Here is a 21,472-nt window from a genome sequence, read left to right on the forward strand (position 1 = left end):
TTTTATTTTATTTTATTTTATTTTATTTTATTTTATTTTATTTTATTACGCCTCTGCTGTTCGTTTCGTAGCGCCCCTGTCAAGGGCTGCGAAGTGGTCACTCGCACGGCAGGGAAGCGCCCGCAGCCCTCAAGAGGCGCGTTATGTTCTGGTTTCAGAGGTTAGTCATGCGCACATGACAGGGAAAAGAAAACAGAAGGCAAATTGAAAGTCTTCCCGCTGTTGCCGTTTTCAGTTCTCGTGAATGTTAAGCTGATCTTTTAATTGTCTGGGCCTCATTTATGAACTCATGTAATAACCTAAACCTCTGTAAAGCCTTAMACAATCTCCCTCACTTTTTTTCCCCTCCACAGTTTAATCCATTTTTCAGTTAACAGAATGCAAAAAKGAAACCCTCGCTGCAAAAACATAGAGATGCGTATTGGCGTGGGTCTAYAGCTCAGTTAAATGAGTGTACTTTCCTCTGCCTACGTTAGCCTAATACAATTTGCAAGGCAGCCTTTCTCAGTAAGGGTTGTCTAGTTTGCTGATACGATCTTTGTCCTGCCCAACAAGGATCCTTAGGTCAAAATATGTAATGTTAAAATACTGTTAAGGTTAGTGCTTTGCCCKGAGCCACTATCAGAGTCGGCGGTGAGACCTTGGCTGTTCTTTATACACAACTCCACATACAAAGTACTTGCTCGTGTCGCAGAGGAACCGTGCCTGAGAGAGGCTTGTCTTGGACTGCACACCTCACTTATTCCAGGCTCACGCCAGCATCCATCCAGATTGTGGAAGTTCAAAAACATGCTGATTTCTAAAAGAGCTGGAACTATCTTAAAAATGAGCTGTAGGTTTTGGTCTACAATGTAGCGCTTCAGTGACCCTGCTTTTTAACCAAGGAGTGYGAAGAAAACATACATCCCAGTTTATAACACAGGCCAGCAAAATGATTGCTGTAAGCCCAACCATACTATCAGAAAAACATTTCTATCAGATTAGTTAATATGACAGCAAAGAGGGTAGCTGGGGGAGCTGCAAGAAGATTCTTCAACACATTGCTGCTGGCTGGCTGCACCCACAACTTCTCAGAAAAGCTGATCAGAAGAGACCTCTGGAAGTCTCTAGCCAAAACACCCACTTGAAGCTGGATTACAGCTGACATCAGATCAGATCAGCCATGGCTTCGTTTAGCCAAGTCTTAAAGCTCTCCAAGACCCRAGAGCACACAGCCTCTCTGGAGGACTTGTCTCCGTGCTGCACCACCCTCCTTGTGCTGAATTATTTCCTAATGTTCACTCGGGCCCTCCTAAGGCTGCTGTCCATCATCTATGGGATACCACCATCATCAGTGGAGGTCCCTGACTGGGGAAAAGCTAACATTATACCCATCTTTCAGAGAGATGAGAAGGAGGAACTACAGACCAGCCAGTCAGCCTCACCTCCAGAAGCATGTTCCTTCTCTTGGGATCCATTTTCAGTTGGGTTATGGGCACCAAGAAAATTAGGAACAGGCAGTGGAGATTTACCAAGGGTCAAATGTGCTTGAACAACCTGATTGCCTTCTGCAATCAGTGGGGTTGTGAACAAGCAAAGATTAGCAACGTAAAATACTTAGACTTCAATACGGCTTTTGATGCTGCCCCCCACAGCAATTGTATCAGCCGACTCTTTCATCCCCCCCGGCTCTATGCTGGTTACCAGCCACTGTCTCTTCATCAAGCTGTTGATTACAACCTTGGAAGCTCAGTGGTCTAGGTGATTTTCAGTCCATCTAACAAGCTCGTTCAGCCCATACTCCCTGAACTTCCAAGTGAGAATGCTGTTGGAACACCTATATTAGAAGATTTTGTATCATAGACAGGACCATTGTTAGATCAGTTTATCTCTAAATATCCAAAGCTAAGTATCAGATGCTTACTGACTTGCACAAATTGGTATTTCTTGTTCTATAGCCTACAGGTATAGTGAATTCTTGCTGAATGGAAGCTGGCCTGCTGAAGACATTACCACTCTTGTCTTTTTACCACTCCCTGTCCACTCGACATTGTCACTTACTCAGCTCAAGTGCTGGAGTGGGCCATCTGAGTGCTACTTCTATTTTCACGCAGAGGCAGAAAGCCTGTTGTACAGCAAAAGCTGTACACTTCATGGTTCACCACCAGCTTCTGTTGTCAATAACACAAGAATTTGGGTTTTTACTTCAATACAATCACGAGTGCATACTTGTGTTTCTGAGAGAAATAAATGGTCTTGAAATGCCAGTTCTGTACTGAATAGCACACTTTATAGTGCTTTTTCCTCTTTTGTCTCAGTACTTGCCTCTGTTGAACTACCCATAACACATTATGGGCCAAGTTCTTGTCCCTTTAAACTAAAATGATATTGGTCACCATGACTGTGGCTGATACCTGGATTTGCCCTTGGGAACCTGTTCTTTTGAACATCCCTGTGAATGAATGCAAAATTATCCAGAGGACTGTGATCAACCTCTGGATGTACTATGTACTACGCTGAGATCACATGAGATTAGAGACATCTGTTCTGAAGCACTCATCATAGGTAATACTTGTGTTAAGGCAGAGCTGCCTCCTATTCTTACCATGAAGGCAACTTAAAAAAAATTAACTCAGATCTTTGCTTTCAAGTCACTAACTCAGACTAACTTAACTATGACCCTGACCGTGGCAGAAGAGGAAGAGATTTGTGGTTATCTAGAAACTAATAAAGCTGGCAGGGCTATGGATGGGTACGAGGGTCCATATCTAAATGTAATTAATTTGACTTGGAAACGGCAGCCCTGGGGGCTGCGGCCGCAGCCTCGCAGAAGCACCTGCACGCTTCTGTAGAGCCCAAGGCCGCCTGCRCTGCCCGCCTTAGCACAAGCGGCTCAACAGCTGCAAACCGCACCGAAGGCAAGGAAGCAAGAAGGGCTAARACAGTGACTGCTGCGGGCTGCAGCCCGCCCGGGGCCGCGGGCGGGCGGCCCGTGTTTCTGCCGAAGCTCCCCAGGGCCCGGCGCCGCCCGGCGCCTGCCCCCGCTGCCTCCGCGGCTCCTCCCGGCCCCCAGGGGGCGCGCGCGGCGCCCGCGCCTGACATCGAGGCGCCCCATTGGCGGCGCCGGCTCCCAGGTGCCCCGGCGCGTGGGCGGCGGCGGCGGCAGTGCCGCCATGGCGGATCGGTTAACGCAGCTGCAGGACGCGGTGAACTCGGTGAGTGCCGTGCCGGGAGYGCCGTTTTCTTCTGCTCTTCCCCTCCCCWCCCCTCCCCCGGGTCTCTCCAGCGGCCGTGAAGCGCGGGAAGGGAAGATGAGGCCCTGCCCCGCGGCCTCTGCCGCCGCGCCCGGCCGTTGTTGGCCGCTATCGGCCGTTATTGGCCGCTATCGGCCGTTATTGGCCGTTGGGTGCGTGAGGGGGCGCGAGCGGCGGCGCAGCCCAGGGCTCTGCGGCCGGCGGCGGCCCCGATCCCGCTCCCCCTCCCGCTGGCAGTCACGGGCTGCGGGTGCGCTCCCGCCTAACGCCGGCGGGGAGCCGTGCCGCCTGAGGGCCACGAGGTTGAAAAATAAGCCTGAAGTGTTTTTAGATTAAAATAATTTTTTTCCTGCCTCTTTTCTGCCTGTAGCTCGCAGACCAGTTYTGTAATGCCATCGGCGTGTTGCAGCAGTGTGGCCCGCCTGCCTCTTTCAGCAACATTCAGACAGCAATAAACAAAGATCAGCCTGCTAATCCAACAGAAGGCAAGTCTTTGTTTCTGGGTCTGCCTTCTCAATGCGAACATGTTCTGGTATAGTATGCACAGTAATTTGAGATGTGTACCTTATGTTCAGCAAACATAATTCCAGCAGTAAGTGGAGGAGTGATTCAAGTTGGTTCTGAAGTTGATGTCAGCTGCACCTGCTCTTGAAGTTTGTGCTAATGGAARTACCCTTTAAGTGTTGACATGCATTTCTTGTGGTTTCTTTGTGCAGATAAAGTAAGCCTTTAGCTATAATAGAACTTAAATAGGACTCATTTTAAGAGAACTGCTATGAGACATTTTTACTAACTTATCTATTATTTTGAAAATTTTTATGAGAATGAGTGTAACTATTGTGAAATCATGCATGAGTTTAAAACTCTCGATCTTATAACTTTAACTTTTCCTGTGTTTTTTTCTTTCACGCATTTTCTATTTATCTAATTGATTAAATAATAGTATCTTGTTAAATCCCCCTGATGGCATTTGGGTTGGGTGGTGGTGAGAGAAAAAGATCTAATCTGTGGCATTGCAACTGGAAAGCAAACTGAAAGAAAGATTTTCCTCTCAATCTGAGAATTTCAAGTTAATATTTAAATAAACATGTTATTCTAATCCTGGTTACCTTTCAAAGCTTYTGTGGATGTTACGGTCAAAACATACTGCTATCTGATAATTTCTTTTTTGGTTGGTGTGTGTATTTTCCTGAGAAAACTTTGCATGTGTTTTGTATCAGATTGGATTTGACTAATGGGATATCAGGGTAGACTGGTTTGGAGCACAGTGATGCTCTTTTTGGGACAGCTGTTGCATGATCCTTTGTTGGTTTGCTCTCTGATATGGGAATTAGTTGCAGAAGCTAGCTGAAAGATTTGCTTGCTTCCTCATGTTATTAGCTGCTGTCTTGGGTMCAAGCATCAACATGACAACTGAGGAGCTTAGAGGTGTGTTAAGGTCTTAAAATGGTARTCCATAATTACTTTTTGTTTTATCTTGTCGTGAAGCTCTGAATAAAGTGAATTCAGTAAAATCCTACAGCCAGGTTAGTTTAGTTTGGTCTAATCAGCATCATCATCAGTTGCATATCTTCAGATATCTAAAGTCTTAATAAAACAGCCTTAAAACTTTGTGTGTAGAACATTTATTTACAGGCCAAGAGTGTATAAGTGATGACACTGAGCAAGTTTTAATGGGTATGTTTGTTTGTTTGTTTTAAATTAAAGTCAAGTCTACTTCCAAGAATGTCATTAGAAATATTTTGTCCTTCTGCATGAAAGATCTTTGGAAGCGATCAACATAAAATGCCGAAGACCTTAAATTACAAGATAAAGAGGGCTGTCTTACTATTTTAGCTATAGTTATGAACTTCCAAGTCAAACTCAAGGTGATTAAAGATATCTTCTGCCTTAGTGCCTCTTTGAAAAAACAGTATGCACTTTTAATATGATTTTGTAGCTAAATTAAGATCTGTTACTAACTTAAGTCTTTTCCCTTTCTGAGTGATAATTTAACTCTCCCTGTAGTTGATTCCCCCCCCCCCCAAAAAAAAATCTCAAATTCTTTCACTAATAGTCTGATGCTTGACATAATTTAAATGGCTCATACATTTGAATCTCTATTACTATTTTCTTGTAACTTCTAGTGTTGTTCTTATACATAATGGCAGATTTCAAGGCAAGGATTGAAAGGTTAAATGAGTTGTTGGCTATTTCTGAATACATAATGTAGGGACCAGGACACTTAATACCTTTACTTGTAATTTCTTAAGTGACTAACCATGATGGAGTTCTAGTTATTTTCTCATTTTATGCAAGGAGCAGTGCAACAAGAAATTTTAACACTTGGAATGCTTCAGGTCTTTTGGATTTTCTGTACTCAATATACAGAATATACAGAATTGTGCTTATTTCTAATAATGTATTGAAATGTAGACTGATTTGTTATTATATATTTTTTTTTTTTGAAGAATACGCCCAACTGTTTGCAGCGCTGATTGCACGAACTGCAAAGGATATTGATGTTCTGATAGATTCCTTGCCTAGTGAGGAATCAACTGCTGCTTTGCAGGTAAGAGCATTCTTAATTAAACTACRAAAACATTACTGAAGACAGCTTCCTTCCTTTCTTTCTTTTAAACACACTTTTTTCTCTTTAAGCCACGTAATCTTGAAAAATGGCTTCAATATAAGCCTGAATTTTTCATGAGGCTAGCCAATGAACTCTTTATAGGCTCACTGGAAATCCTGCTTTTTGCATCTAGTTCTAAATTAAATTATGCATAGTGAGAATATTTTAAACTCACTTTTCGAAGAGTTTCAGAAATTATGCTTTTATGATAACATCACAGTACTGCAAACAGCTAGGTGTTTTTCCAGCTGTTCAAATACTAATACAACAGATGCAACAGCACTGATGCGTTGGCTAACTTTTCCTGGATATCCTTCATATTCTCTTACCCTGTGCATGTTTTACTTTGTATCTGCAGAGCCAATGTTTTACTGAAGCCTCATGTTCTCATACAATGTTACTGGTTGCTAAAGGGTTTGCAGTATGCTTTAAATTCTCCAGCCCTGTTAAGAGAATGGTTCCGTTTCACTTCTCACTGTTAGGATGTCCTTTCTTCAACTAGGCAGCCAGACTTGCTGGTTTTGTTCCTTGCTCCTYCTTTCTTAAGACCAGAGCAAGTTTCTAGGAAGTCTCAGATTTGCTTGAGGAAGTGCTTAGGAACAGAAAGCAGTCACAGGCCAGACAGCGGTCAAAAACTTTGGACAATATCGCAACCTTCATTCTTTGCCTTAGAACTGAACTGCTGCAAACAGCTTGTGAATCTTTTTGTATTTCTCACTTCTGAAGTACGCCTTTGACCCATAATTTAAAGAACATCATGTATTTCTTAGCCATGCTTCCTACAGATCTTGCCTGTTAAACAGCATCCTTTTTATTCTTTCAGTTGCCATGATTTTCAGACATTTAACTTCTAAATCTAAAAAAGTATTTTCTTTCTTGCGTGCAATGAAGATGCGAAGAGAGAATGCCGGAAGATGCAAAGAGAGAATGCCAGAGCTGTTTTAAAATTACACCTGGGTTGATAATCCATGACTCTTAAAAGGCACTTCACAAAAGGCTTTAGAGATGCCTGCTGGGCCAAGTACAAAAAGCTACATTGCATTTGGGATCAAATAGAGGAGGTTAAATTTGGAAGTTTTGCAAGTCATAATAATTGCTGAACATACTATTTGGGTATGTTATCACCAGCATAATACCAAATGGTGTATTTAATTACCAAGCTGTGTATTTAATAACTTGAGATAGAAGCTGTCTGTCCAGCAGACAAGTGATAGGCTTCTCTCATGATGAACTGGGTTTGGTCAGCTGATGCAAGGAAACAAGAGTGCTCCAGGAAGATGATTGGTTATCTGACTGGGGCATGCTTTCCTCTGAGTTGATATTCTTACAGTTTCTTGCTCTGTCCTTAATGCTGAGCTTAGTTTCATCAAAATCTGTTTTTGCTTGGTTTTGAATCCAGATATAATTTAGCCTGTTTTTCTCCATTTACATATTCTAGTTTGGATTTTTAGTTTCTTCTGTTTATATTGGTACAATATTAAAGATTGATATGACTTCCATTAAAAAGACTGTTTTGGAGATGCTTGAAATACTCTAAAATACTCTATATAGTTTTGCTGAGAAGTGGTAGATATGGCTAGTTAGAGCTGTACTTTGGCCAGTCTATTTTTGATGCTAATGCTGTTTTGATACATGTTTCAAATCTGAGGTTTATCTTAAGCTGTAAGAGAGGCTGCCATGTTAATCCTCAACACAATTTCTCAGTCCCTCTTTTACTCTTGTGTTCAGATTGGCAATATATATTCTGTGCAGATCGGTGGCTTGCCTGCAGTCAATTATTTATCAGCTGAGACTGAAGTTACCRAGCTTAATTCTAATTCTCATACTTCTACCCTTGTTGTCTTTCTATGGCCCTTSTTCTTAGGGTCAGAAAGACATTTGTTGTCTTCCTTTGTGCAAATATTAAATAATCTTCAGCAAAGACATAAGCCTTGCAGAGCAACAGGTGACTATGTTAGAATTTACCAGTTTAAAGTCTAAGATGACTTTTTTAAAAGCCTGTATGTAGACCTGAGTAACTTTTAAAAGCCTTATCAACTTGAAACAGTTCTGTTTTTTCTCTCTCTCTTTTTATTTTTTTATTTTTTTTTATTTTTTTTTAATTTTTTTTGCTATTAAACAAGTTTGAGTAGCTTTAAATTTTGGTAAATGTTTTATCTGAATTTTGAAGCTCAAATGTTTTATTTCACAAAAAAATTGACTAGCTTAAAAACTATTTGAAACAAAATGTGAAAAGGAAACTATTTGGTTAAATAAGACAGTTTCATGTAAAATATGTATAGGAAGATTTATGTAAGCTATGTTTGTATCTTTTGTTACTCCCTTTCAGTAAGGGAGTGTGTGGGGGGGTTATTTTCACTTAGCAGGAAAGCTGTACCAAACTAAAAGTTGCGATCTGAAAGAAATCAACAGCAGTGTTTGGTGGATTTTGGTTTTTACTCTGTGTAGAAGTGTGCTCTCATTCAGACTGCAACCTGTAATGAATTGCTGTCAAATCAGTGGTGTCTAATTCAGGGTTTAAAGAGAGAACCTTTATTTTAGGGAATGCCTCAACTTCCTAAAGTCAATTTTTCCTTCCAAAAGTCAATTTTGTATTATAGTTGAAGGTCCTTACTTTTTCCCTTTTATTTTAAAGGCTGCTAGTCTGTATCGATTAGAAGAAGAAAATCACGAAGCAGCCGCCCGGCTGGAAGAGGTAGTTTATCGTGGGGATATGCTACTGGAAAAGATACAGAGTGCTCTCGCAGATATTGCTCAGTCCCAGCTGAAGACAAGAAGCAGCACCCATAGCCAGCCCGTTCCAGACTCGTAGCACCAGGGGGCAGCGCTCTGCTGCAAAACTGAACCGCAGAAAGTCCTGTTGAAAACTGTAGCAGTGTTTCTTACTCTTGTGGGACTCTGAAGTGCTTTGATCACTGGTAACAMTATATTTTATCAAAGCTCAAACTCCAGGTTTGGTATGAGAATCACTTATATTGTAGAATTGGTGTTTCTGTTCTAGAATTACACATCTTAATATTTTAAGTCAGGAAAATATACATTACTTTTCTTTTTTTTCATAAATATGTCAGACTTTAATCTGATTTGTCATCTTCATAACACAGATTTTGGTCCATAAAGGAAATTCATAAGGAAAGTATTTTTAAGAGTATTGTGTAATTCACCCACCTTTACTTTCAAACTTTGGGCTTTTTTTTTTTTTTTTTTTTTTTTTGTAAGGCTTAAGCATGGAAACACTGTATAAATTGTATGAGTTAATGGAGAAAATGCTAGACAATCAGAGGTGAGCACAGTGCTGACCATCTATTGTAATTAACAGAAACGATAATTAAGCAGTTTGTATTTCTGCTTGGCCATCTTACCCCTTACAGATTAAGTAAAGAGTTAAATAAACTCCAGAGCTTGCAGAGTAAGTGTTTTTGCTAGTGGCATCTCACTGAAAAAGTTAAACGTGCAGATACCCGATCTTGATATTTCTTGTTGTTTGTAATTCACAAGTGGTTCTTTGACTCCATTACTGCTACTGATACACTTGCTGTCACTTGCTTATGCTATTTCTCTGCTTCTGCTAATGTTTTGCATTCTCATGGCAACTAGTGAGTGCCTATAAAGCGCACACTACTGAGAAAGCACTAGAGGAGTCTGAGAAGACCGCAAAAGTATCTGAGAGAGCAACTAGCAATAAGAAAACTAAAAATAATTTATTATATAATATTGCTTTTTAGTGTAAACAGTTGCTTATAATATCGCTTTATAGTGTAAGCAGTTGCTTACATGAATGCTGTGATCATAARCCACAAGAGGTGTAGTCTCCATTGAGAGAGGTTTTTGTTTTATTTCACACACTGAATAATTTGTGCCCCTCATACTAGGACTTTGGAAGTCCCAGCCTCTTCTGTATGAAAAATGAACAAGATATTTGGGGTTTTGGTATGTGAGCTTGGAGTTGAACCTTTTGCTGCTAATTATCTATATTTTTGAGTTAGCTGTCTTGCATTATTGTAGGATGCTCTTTATTTCCACATAATGCATCTGTTCATTTGCTGATCAAAACTACCTATTTCTATATATTGGACATACTGTCATTGGTGTAAAAGTTCCATGTGTTTTTCTATTGCRTATAGGCAGGTAAGAGCAATTCAAATATGTCTTTAGCAATCCAGTCCTTAAGGATTTGGATCTGGCTGCTTACTACACTGTGCCAATAAAAGGAAGAGTATAACATGGCACAGGATATGTCTTCTAGAGAGTCTATTTTGAGGATTAAAAAATACGAAGCTATTCCTACATTTAATAACGATAACATCTAAGTATTTAATCAAATAATATTTGATTAAATATTTAATAGTATTTAATAAAAATTACATCTTTGTAGTCATAAATTTAGTCTGCTATTGTGAGACTCTCACACTATCCAAATTTCACAGAAGGAAAAACAGCTGGGGCAGTGAGCAGGCTATACCATGGTGTTAGTTCTGTAATTGGATTTATTCTTTTTATTATTATTATTATTTTTAAGGGGGCTGTAGTGATTTACTAAGCCATGCAGATATCCTCATTTCCTGCTGAGGCTGGAAGACCAAAATTTTCATTTAAAGTAAATCTTGGGGTCTTTTCTTTCCAGGAGGAAAAAAAAAATGCAACCAGTGCATTTATATATTGTTATTCCCAAAACTAGTAGACACAGAAGACTGAAAAGTGTGGGTTTTGTTTGTGGATTTTTATTGGACCTTTTAATTTGGAGCTTGTACATTGCTGGAAAAGGGGCTAGCTCGTCATGATAGATTCCCAAGTATAGCTTAACACCTGTATAACCTCAAATATATTTTGTTAACTTGAAAACTTTCATTATGGAAGACGGTGTACATCTTCAGTAATGTTACACTTATTTTAATTTCATATCTTTTGTCTTTCAGTACTTGGAAACTGATGTATTACTACTGCCTAGTATTGCTTTACTGTACAGATTTTCTTATACTTGCTGTGAATATACCAGCCCACTTTATATTAAAGTGTGTACTGGCATAAAACAGTTGATCACATGCAGAAGTAAACCTTGACAGAGGTGTAAGATCACTAGTATATACATGTGGTTGCTCTGTACTTTGCCTCTGTCTAGCTTTGCAAATGTTGCCAATTTAATAGAGATGCAGTTTGTGAAAGTGACTAATACAATAAAGAAAAGCAAACTGAAATCCTTCTCCTTTTTCACCTTGGGAAATAATAAAGTGATTTGGTTAGTAAGTAGTACTGTCAGAGCTGCGTGAACCCCACTAGTTCATGTATGTTGTGTTGCTGGACTAGCTAATGTAAGTCCCTGCCTTCTCTTTTAGTCTGCAGCTCGGTATAAGGTTGTGTGTCTTTTGCTGGATGTCAACATGAAGAAGGGGAAAARCAACCAATTAGCTGCAGTTGCCTAATGCATTACATTATGCCTACAGCGTTAGATTAGGACTTGGCGATGCAGATTCTTTTTCTCYGTTACCACATATGTGCTGATTTGTCCAGTCCCTGCTCTTGCTGCCCATATCTGTTTAAAAAACAGGTGGTAGTAATAGTAATTGCAGTGCTCTCCTTAGGGAGTTACTTTGGTTGATACAGTTATATTCACACATATTGCAGGACTTGCAGCATTATGTCTGTATCTTTTAGTACTCCGACTTTCTGTTTAAAAAGGGGGGGGGGGATTGGCGAGCAGGCACAAATAAAATAAGCCAAAGGCTTTTGGAAGAAGGCATTGCATCTTCCCTGAAATATCATGACTGACTCTGAACTGTTTTTAATGCTCCCTGTAAAACAAAACAAAAAAAAAACAATCAAACAAAAGACCCCTAACCCCCTACATAAGAGCTGCTAACAAAAATAYCAGGTTATACATGAGAGCTGTAAAAGAAAACTTTTCTTAAGAGTAAGGGGGAAGGAAACAAAAATACTGAGCAAGATATAACATGCAAAACCATTTTATGTTGGACAAGGAGTACTGCCCAGTGAACAAATTGTGCTTTGAAGGAAGATAGTACAGAGCATGATGGAAAATTCCATTGAAAAACAATYTCAACCACTTCAAATGAGCAGGAGCATTTCATGCTGAGAATCTATACAGCYCACTGGCAAACATGTTGGGATCAATTTAGTAAATATAAGCAGCTGATCAAAGTCTAGTATTCTTTACTATAAACAACCATGCTTGGAGGAGAGGAACACCTCACAGCAGCTGTTCTCATTTTCAGAAACTAGAAGAGGGAGAAGTTCACAGGCTTGTTTTTAAAGATACAGGGAAAAGTGCATTAGTAATATTCTAGCTTTGTGTCTTTATAATGTTAATCCTGACTCATTACCACAGGTGATCTGTGGAGACCTGGGTTCTTCTGCCATGTGTGGCATGAGAGAAGGAGGAGGAAAGGGGGGGGTGAAGACTGCCTAGGTGGGAAGCAGCTCTGCTGAAATAGACCTTGGGGGTCTTGGCAGATAGCAAGTTCAACATGACCCAGCAGCRGGACCAGGCAGCAAAAAAGGCCAAAAGCCAACAGTACAGCCAGTAGGTTGAGGAAAGTGATTATTGCCTTCTGCTCTGCACTGGTTAGATCACATCTGGAACACTGTGTCCAGTTTTGGGGCCCCAATATGCAAAATGTTGATAAACTGGAGCAAGCTCAGCCAAAGGCCACCAAGATGGCTCACTTGCCCGGTGAGGAGAGGTTAAGGGAGCTGGGCTTTTTCAACCTGGAGAAGAGCGGCTTCAGGAGGACCTAAAAGCAGTCTGCCAGTACTTAACAGCAAGGTTATAAAGAAGATGGAGCCAAGCTCCTCACAGTGGTGCTTAGTGCGAGGATGAGAGACAAGGGGGCTAAATTGAAAAGAGAGGTTCAGACTGGACATAAGGAAGAACTTTTTCATGAGTAGGACAGTTAATTATTAGAACAGAGAAGCTGGAAATCCATGTGGTTTTTCAAGACCTGACTGGATGAAGCCCTGAGCAACCTGGTTTGACTTCATAGCTGTCTCACCTTTGAGTGGGAGGTTGGACTTGAAACTTCCTGAACTTTTTTCCAACTTGAATGATCCTGTGGATACTATGCATATTAATGGTTTCACAAAGAACAAGAAAGTATTCAGAATGTTCTTGCTATCTTTCTCCTTTTCTGAAAAGGCAGGTCTGGAGGACAGGAAACTTAAAGTATCTAGTGTCAGCCTCATTTTTATTGATGAGATCTTTTGATGTCGGTCTGCACTGGAAGGCCACTGAGTTGATCTTACGTGCAGTRTGAAATTCCATGCTGTAGTGACCCAAGTTTCCAACAGGTGCCCTTGGAGAGCGTGATATGCAAAATCCACATCCTACACTTACAGAAAATTGATCTGTCAGATGATGCTGACTCACTATTAGACAAAGGCARACTTCTCTAAAGAAAGAAGTTGTATTTGTGTTTTATATAGCTTGATATGTAGTCTTACGTAAGAAATAATTAAAGCCCTATTTTCAGCCTCTTAACCTGAGATGAGAGCAAAGTTTTTGCTAGATTTTTCTTTCAAAGTTATGGAAGAAAGTTTGAATGACTTTTTTTTTTAAACTTAGAAACAAGCTGTTGATTGACTGGCAGGACCTTTTTACCTCTAACTCCTAGAACTATGTTCTAGCAACAAAGGGAATAAGAACACTAAATTTGCAAGTGAGGTGTTACTTCAAGCTCCAAATATGTCAYCCACTGTATTTTATGCACTTGCAATGAGTGCTATCCTAAATGGAAATGATCTTCAGGAAGTTTTTGTCTGTCTTAGCATGGTTAGTGTAGCATGCTCTGTGTGAGTACAGCTTCACAATTATTATACAGTGTTTGAATACACTGTAGTTTTTATGTTTATTTTTGTTTCTTGGAAAGCTTTATAGGAAACCTTGCTTCTTCACGGTAGGTTAAACAAGCAGAACAGGGACTTCATAATCTTGATGCTGCTGTACTCACCAGCATAGACAAGTAGCTAAGCACATCCAAGTCCTGCTCTGAGCACAAAACTGCTATTTTATGACTGTTTAGGCTGTCGCTATGTTTCTTCGGAATTTCTGTTTATAGCTGACATTCATGTAGTGCAGCACAATCAGTTCCCCTGACTCTTTTAACTTGGTATTTACTTACTATAAATATTACCAGTATCGAAAAGGCTCCTAGACTTAGCCTCCTTAAACTTACACACTTCACTGAAAGCCTAAATGAGTTAAGCTTGTGAAGTGGAAATTTGTAGTGGAGTAAGGACTGTGCAATTTGGCTGCAAAACATCCTTTCTCCACCCTGCCTACATATAAAGAGAAGATTGAAATAGAAGCGCTCTTTCAGGAAACAATGTACTTCATTCTATGGYTGTGTGGGAGAGCGATTGACTACACATTAACTTTCCACAAGTACTAGAGGAAAATGATAATTGTTTTCCCAAGTCACAGTCCAAGGGAGGGAGGCCACATGCATAAAAAGAAGAATGCCCTAGAAGCTAAGAGCTCAGGAGAAGAGGGCTCCTGCACCAAGACTGTACTAAGATTGAGGAGAAGGGGCTTCAGCAGGTGTGTSTCTGGTGTCTTCTTCAGGCAGAATGATGAAAGACGTAACCGTGCAGGTTTGGTGCCTGGGGAATTGCTTTCAGTGAGGAAAAAAACRGGGGAAGGCAAATTTTACTTTAGTGCTGAGGAAGAGAGATTTTAAAGGAAAACTGTCAGGATGGATGTCATACAATTGCACATAACGTATCAAAGTGTACCATCCTGAAAGAAAACAGCTGCCTCTCTTTGTTTCCTTTTCAGAAGATATCAGAAAGAAGATAGGTTTTGTTTACAGTTGTTCTGCCATTTTATTTTGAATGTTTATAGTAACAAACACTCAACATAAGCAAGCATAATTTTGATAATGGGGCAGTTTTCAGATCCTCCTCTCCTCCTGCGACACAGAGCACTGTATGTGTTTAATGAACCTGGGATTGATAGGAGAGCTTTGGCAAGAGAGGTTTTCAGTGCATCCTTTTCACTTGGCATTGTTCCAAAAAACTGCAATAAGCTGCTGTCAGAAAGGTTTCTGTGGTACAGTGATGCAATGCGGGTGCAATAATTCATCCACCTTGCACTGTGAAAAAACAGCAGAATCGCCTAGCTATTGTAAAATGGCATTTGATGGAGAGGAATCAAATCCTTTATTTCAATGGGACTATGTATGTGTGTGTAAAGCCAAGCAAATACCCTACTTGTTAGGCTCCTTATAGGGGGGCATATTCCCCTCTCTACATTTACCTTGATTTACAAAGACAGATGCACATCACAAAGTAATGGAAGGGAAGTACTGCAGTGCCAAAGAAGAAACATTTTAGATCACTTCAAGGGCAGTGAGTGGGTATTTACATGTCCAGCTAGCCTCAGACCTCCTAGTGAGGTATCTGCCTCTCTCTCTTCCTGCATCACCTTTCTCTTCCTCAAGCAGCTCCTACTACACAGCTCTCTCTTAYGGGTTGTAGTCAGGGTTGGGGCATTCCCAGGATATGCCTTTAGGCTCACRAATGTAAAAGCTGAGATGCAACTAAATTGGATACCAAGAGGAGAAACAATATGGTCCTCTTTCCCCAAAAGTCATGGAGTTTGAATGTAAAATTATACAACTTGTTAAAATTATGTGGTTTTAATTTGTACTTTGGGAATCAGCTGCGTAATTCAACAGGTGCCTACAGCTGATCTGGGTGACACGTTCCAACTTGCTTTAGGCATTCCAGAACCTAACATGCACTGATTTTAGAAATCACTTCTAGCAAAGGAGAGCCGAAGTTCCTAGGCAGTATCGAAGCAGTCGTGTGATTCTCAGTGTGTCAGGCAGCTGTATGACCACAACTTCTCTGCGTTACATGAGCACGGAGTGGGACCTGCCCTTGCTTACACCAACCAATGACAATGGGAATCCTTCCAGTGACTCCAGTAAGCTGTGGAAGAGGCCCCTTGTGGGCTTAGATGGAATGAAAGCCTCTAATGAGGCAGAATGAGAAGCTCCGACTTGTTTCGGTGTGCTCAAGCATGCAAAGTGCAATACTCAGAGCATTAGTATTTCTCATTAGAGAGCAACTGTTTGACTGCTTCCCTATCTTGCTTCCTCTTAAAGCTATTTTGTAGCAGCAGCAGGTGAATGAATGTACAGCCACATTCACCTGTGTGGTTCATTCTACCTGAGTCTTTAACTGACTTGTTAAAACTAACACCAAATTAATGCTCTCTAGCAGAAACATGTAATCAGGTGGTCAGGCACGCTAGAAGGCATTATTTTGACTTTAGCATTGTAGTTAAAGGCTGGGTGGGTAAGGGATTAATTTCCTGTATGCAAAAGTTGTATCACAAACTTATATTTATGAGTTTGGAAAATCACTAGGCATTTGTAGACGCCAGTATTCCTTAACTGTGTTACTTGTTAGTTATGGCTACGTAATATTTAATCATCTGTTGTGTTGTGCATTCAGACCTGATCTGAAGTCTGTGACTTTGATGTGCTTTGGAACAGACCATAAATTGGTAGGATAACATGTCAGAAAAGCCGTCAGAATGAGCCAAACTTATTCCAGCGACACTGCCCCAGAAGAATGCTACGGAGCAGTATCAGAAACAAATCTGACCATTTAGGATAATAAGTGGTAACTCTTATTATGGTAAGAAGAATTATGCTTCTACATTGCACAGTTCTTTAGGCTTGATTGCTACCAAAATAAAGCTGCAATAGCATAACTTCTCTTTTTCTAAGGTTAAAAAAAAAAAGACATTAAAGAGTAAGCAATTTGTAGCCTTAGCTTTGTAAAGGAAACTTGTGGTTGATTTCTTTTGAAAACATCTGATACTGAGGTGTGGCAACTGAACCTCAACAGTTAACTGTACCTTTTCCAGATTTATCTTTCTTCAGCAGCAAAACATGTTGTGATTTATAGCTTTTTGAAGAGTGATGGTTCATCTGAACCAACCRTGAACACAGCTAGAGCTGGGTGGGGTGCATGAATATTGTGGTTTGCTTTGAAAGCTCTCTCTGGTGCTGCAGTAGTATTTCTGAACCATGGTTCAGGGTTAAACTGATTGTGAAATCTGAGTTCGGGAAGACATCTTTCCCCAGCAATGATACATTTAAAATTATTTTTGTCCTTTTTGTGGCCTAGGGCTGGATCACAGGATTATCTAGGCATTTCATCTAAGAACTTTCTCACTAGCTGTAGGGAATGGGTACTGACAATGCCTTTGATCACCTGTGCTTGCTTCCTGTGGTAGTTTGTAGTGTTTGTGGCTCCTGACCTTTGGTACTGTAGTCCTGTGGTGTGAGCTGCTATTCTGTGGTTTCAGTATTTGGGGATAGTGACTGGATGCTTCTGAACTAAACACTTGCCATGTGGTTGTGTGCAATTTGATTTGCTCACCCTCTCAGTCCTTTTCATTTTCACCTTGTGTTTGGACATAAGTTATGGCACTTCTGGTCTAAGCTATGCATAAAACTGGACTTTTTCTTTGGTGTTAAGTTTGTTGTAGACATTTATTAGAGTACTCTACTGAGGTCAAGTGATTTTTCTTTTCTGAAAACAGGAGTGTAGGACTGCAATGAAGTGCTTGCAAGGAGACATTGTAATGCAGAACCTTTAGTCATCCATTTACTAGGGATTCATAACACTGATGCTCTCAAAAACTCCTATATCAGACACAATTGAGCTGATTGTTGCACTCACCAAAAATGGGCTGTTCTGGTATTTTACCCCTCCTCAAAGATGTGTTGAGGACAAGAGTGTGTCAAAATTGGTTGCAAGGAGGCACCCATCTTCTACAGTTCCTTTCTTTCAAAATCATCAGGCCTGCCATTTCAGAACACATATTCAGGTCAGTATTTTAATCTATAAGAACAGCATTYTGAAATAACTGAGTCTGTGGTAGAAGACTGGCTTGAAATCCTTTTTGGTCATCTATGCTTATAATTTTCAGAAGATACCCTAAGCACTACYCTGTAAGACATCCACATTGCATGAAAGATTGAGAATGTGTAGAAGTGGTTTATACCCTAGGAGTCAATATAGCCATGGAGAAGAAGGAAGACACAGATTCCAATTCTTGCACAAATGAATATACAGAGTGAAAAGGTTCCAGCAAGAAGATGGATGCAAAGATTGACCACTCCAGAACAGCCCGTGACCTTGAGATTAGGGCTCTGTACTGGAAGGTGAGTAGTTTAAGTTCAAATACCCTCAGTCCACAAGGATCTCCCCATGTCAAATTTAATATATACTATACTTTGGGGTCAGATAGAGACTTGGGACGCACAAGGAAAGGATTACTGTGTGGGGAAGAAAGGACACCGAAAAGAGTACTGCAGGAAGAAAATGGGGATGTAGTAGTCCTTATTGATAATCAGACTCTCAAATAACCTATTTACTTGTGTGTTCAAAAAAGTGAAACTTATGCATAGCATCCTGTGACAGGAGAAACATTCATTCTGAACTGAAGGGACAGAGAATTATTTTTCGTGGCTCAGATGCCCCAGCTGAATATGGCTGTGACTACCTTTGTTACTTGCTTTGCCATACTTTTGTCTGCTTTCTCTCTGAAATTAAGTTCTGATACAAGAAAATATCCTGTCAGTTTGATCGTGTGATTTTTTTTTCACAAATGAAAATAATACAGTTAAGGAACTGGGTAAGCAATGATTGAATAAATATCATGGATATTATACAGATCTTGGGGTGAGGTTAGTTTGCCGAGTTTAACAGATGCATAGCGTTTACTCTGATGAAAAGGGTATACTTTGGTATTACCTTCTTTTGGTAATTTATAGTTTGACTTATTTTTTTAGAACAGTTGCTGGAATGATGGGTCTGAAAACAAACTGCGCTTATTATTCACAAAGTAGGAAAAGTGCAAACATTCTTCTGGCACTGATACTCCATTTGGAAGGACAAGTGTCATTCTTTCTCTGTTCAAACCCATCATTTTTCCTCAGAGCACTAAGAAGAGATTCCCCTTCTGTCCTTCATTATAGTTGTTTTAAGTAGGCCTTTCCAATGAACCATGTTACCACTGCATTTCATGCTGGCCATTGCATATATATGAAATGATGTTAGCTTTGGTCCAAACTGCCTTTTGTTCTCGGGAAGGTTAGCAAATGCATTTTTCACGGTGAAGGAGATGCAAGTCAATCAAGTGAAAAATCAATTGACTGAATTCTCCAGTGCAGAAAGGGTTGGAGACTCCACCACATGCCAACTCTCTCTGCAGAGTGACAGGATAAAAGGAGCAGAGAAGGAACAGCACCTACCATAATTCAACAGGAGTTTAATGAGGCAAGTGTGTCCATTTCCCAGTGGGGATAGATGCACAAGGAAAGACCAAAACTGCAGACTGCTTTGTTCACTGAAGTAGTTGTATGAACTCTCTATTTTGAGGTGAGGGCTTGAAAGAGTTCCTTGTGTCATGCCGGTATTTTTTCCTCAGTCAGAGAGGTACTTCCAGCTTATGGACAGAACAAAAATACTCCTAATACAGCAAAGAAATTCAATCAGGCTTTTAAAACTTGCATATATAAATGTTGCAAGTGAGTTGAGATTTATAATAAACAAAAGTCTTGTGAAAATGGGAGTAAGTTAAAAAAAAAAAAGCCTGAATGATCAAAAGATTGAGTGAACCAGAAATTGTCAACAATATGCTTTAATAACTATTTAATTACTCTTTATACTAGTCCCCCTGTCACTGCTACAGCTTTCAGAAAACTAGCTCTGAAACTGTCTTTGTTTTCAGGAAGAAAAAGCAGTCTAGGCTGACTCACAGGTGTCTGAAAAGGCCAAAACAGTTGTCCTATTGCGTATTTCATCACCGTGTTTTCAAGAAATTATTGCAGAATGATGTCACCCAAGGAAAATGTCATCCCACAAGAACTGCCCATAAGTTTGCCCTTATTAAGTAAGTTGAATAGTTCAGTCTGTGTTAATGGTTAAGCTGAGCAGGCATTTGTTCCTAAACACAACATTTTCATTACTGTCTGTCTTGGAGAGGCAGTGGGACAGGGATTTGTGGGACTTATGTCATTCCCAAGTGTGCTATGTTTACCTACCATATAGTTTTGTAAAATACCTCCTTTGACAGATCAGTTTTAAAAATAGCTTCAGGTGCTAAGCARGGAGATGAATAATCACATTTGAAGGACTTTAGGGAGTTCTCAGGTTCACTCCACAGGCATAGACATTTTAGATAGGTACAATTCTTCTTTTCTATTTCTGAAGGGTAGGCTGGTTTGACCTAAATACTAGTATAACAGAGTTTAACCAGGATGCAGTCTATTAGAAATAGCTAGCTATATTTGGTAGCTAATTAAAATAAATAGAGAGTAAAAAGAAAACAAAAGGAGAACAATATCCTTTTGTGTGCAGTGTTTTGCTATTAAGTACTAACACCATATCACCCTTTAAAAACTTTTTTTTAACCTAAGATTGCTGCTGGCTGTATTCAGAACTGAGGAAATCTGTACTGAGGAGAATGAAGCACCTTCCACTTTATTTAGTCAGTGCAGGTGCTTGTTCTGCACTTCCTAGGATCATTCCCTGATGGGTTAAGGATATTTACAGACTCATTAGAAATTCAGACTCAAATATTTCTAAATGGCCTGCAACCACCGTGAAAAAGAAAATGATTATTTTAATCTGTGGTATGTAATTAGAGTAAAACTATTGAATGTCAGGAGACGGGAGGTAAAAAGAGGGAGAGAGGAATYTGCTGATAGATGACAAACATAATACTGCAGGCATTATACAGCTGCTTGTTAGACTACCGCTTTGTCTAATCTTTTGCATCTTGTCTCCTTGACCCATCATCCCTTCTACCTTTAAACTGAGTTTATGCTAAGGCACCTGGATTCACAACCTTGATCCCCAGGCAGAGGTTAGAATACCCTCAAGTGCTCCCTCTACCCCCTGCCTTTCCTATAACGACTCTCCAAAGCTTTTCTACTTTACATCTCTTTTTGCCTGGCTTCAATATGTTTTTATCAGGCTGTGATTGTGTCTGACAGCTGCTGCCCATATCTGCCAACCTTCAACGACACCCTTGCCCCAGTCACCTCCCTGCAGTCCCTCAACAGCTCTCTGCCTTCAGAGACCTGGCATAGCTGTTCTCCCAAAACCCATCGGCTTCATAGTTGGCTGCACTGCTCAAAACCCTGCCACATAAAGTGCTCCAGAGACACTGAGCTGCCATCTGAGCAGAGAGAGTCTCCCATCAGAAGCTTCTTGAGGAAATCAGAAACGTTAGCCATGGGCTTTTATCATGCCTATTGTCAAGATTTAGGGGAAGGGGATTCTTTGCCAAGGGAGGTTGGAAAAAGAAAGGAGTAACAAAATCATTTTGAATACTGACCTTCATCCTTCCCCCTATACCCTTCCTCATTTTTTCTCCTCGCCTCATAAATACTGCTTTTTGCTTGTGTGGGCCCAAGTTTCTGGGAGCTTGTAGCTCCCTCCCGGCCAGGACAGATGCTGTGTATGCTATAAGTTCAGGGATGACACTGGTTTAAAACTTCTCTAAAATATGCTCGTGAGGTTTTCTCCCAGCTGTGATTTTAGGCACAGTGTTTTCCAGGTGGCATTGCTGATCTTATTTACCCTT

At 40.3% G+C, this 21,472-nt stretch overlaps 2 protein-coding genes across 2 annotated transcripts in view; one reads left to right on the forward strand and one right to left on the reverse strand.

Moving 5' to 3' along the window:
• The window catches only part of TM7SF3 (transmembrane 7 superfamily member 3), a gene marked incomplete at its 5' end in the record, with an annotated part of 68,008 nt that overhangs the window by 20,000 nt on the left and 26,536 nt on the right, over window positions 1–21,472 (reverse strand). The gene's annotated exons all lie outside the window — the stretch shown is intronic.
• On the forward strand, window positions 3,124–11,039 carry MED21 (mediator complex subunit 21). The gene is made up of 4 exons (XM_085324427.1): window positions 3,124–3,194; window positions 3,604–3,718; window positions 5,684–5,784; window positions 8,480–11,039. The coding sequence occupies exons 1-4, from the start codon at window positions 3,153–3,155 to the stop codon at window positions 8,654–8,656; spliced, it is 435 nt and encodes a 144-aa protein (XP_085180553.1). The 5' UTR covers window positions 3,124–3,152; the 3' UTR covers window positions 8,657–11,039.

Source organism: Rhea americana, unplaced genomic scaffold, assembly GCF_003343005.1.
Source record: "Rhea americana isolate MKP2758 unplaced genomic scaffold, rheAme1 scaffold_91, whole genome shotgun sequence".
Classification (NCBI taxonomy): Eukaryota; Metazoa; Chordata; class Aves; order Rheiformes; family Rheidae; genus Rhea; species Rhea americana.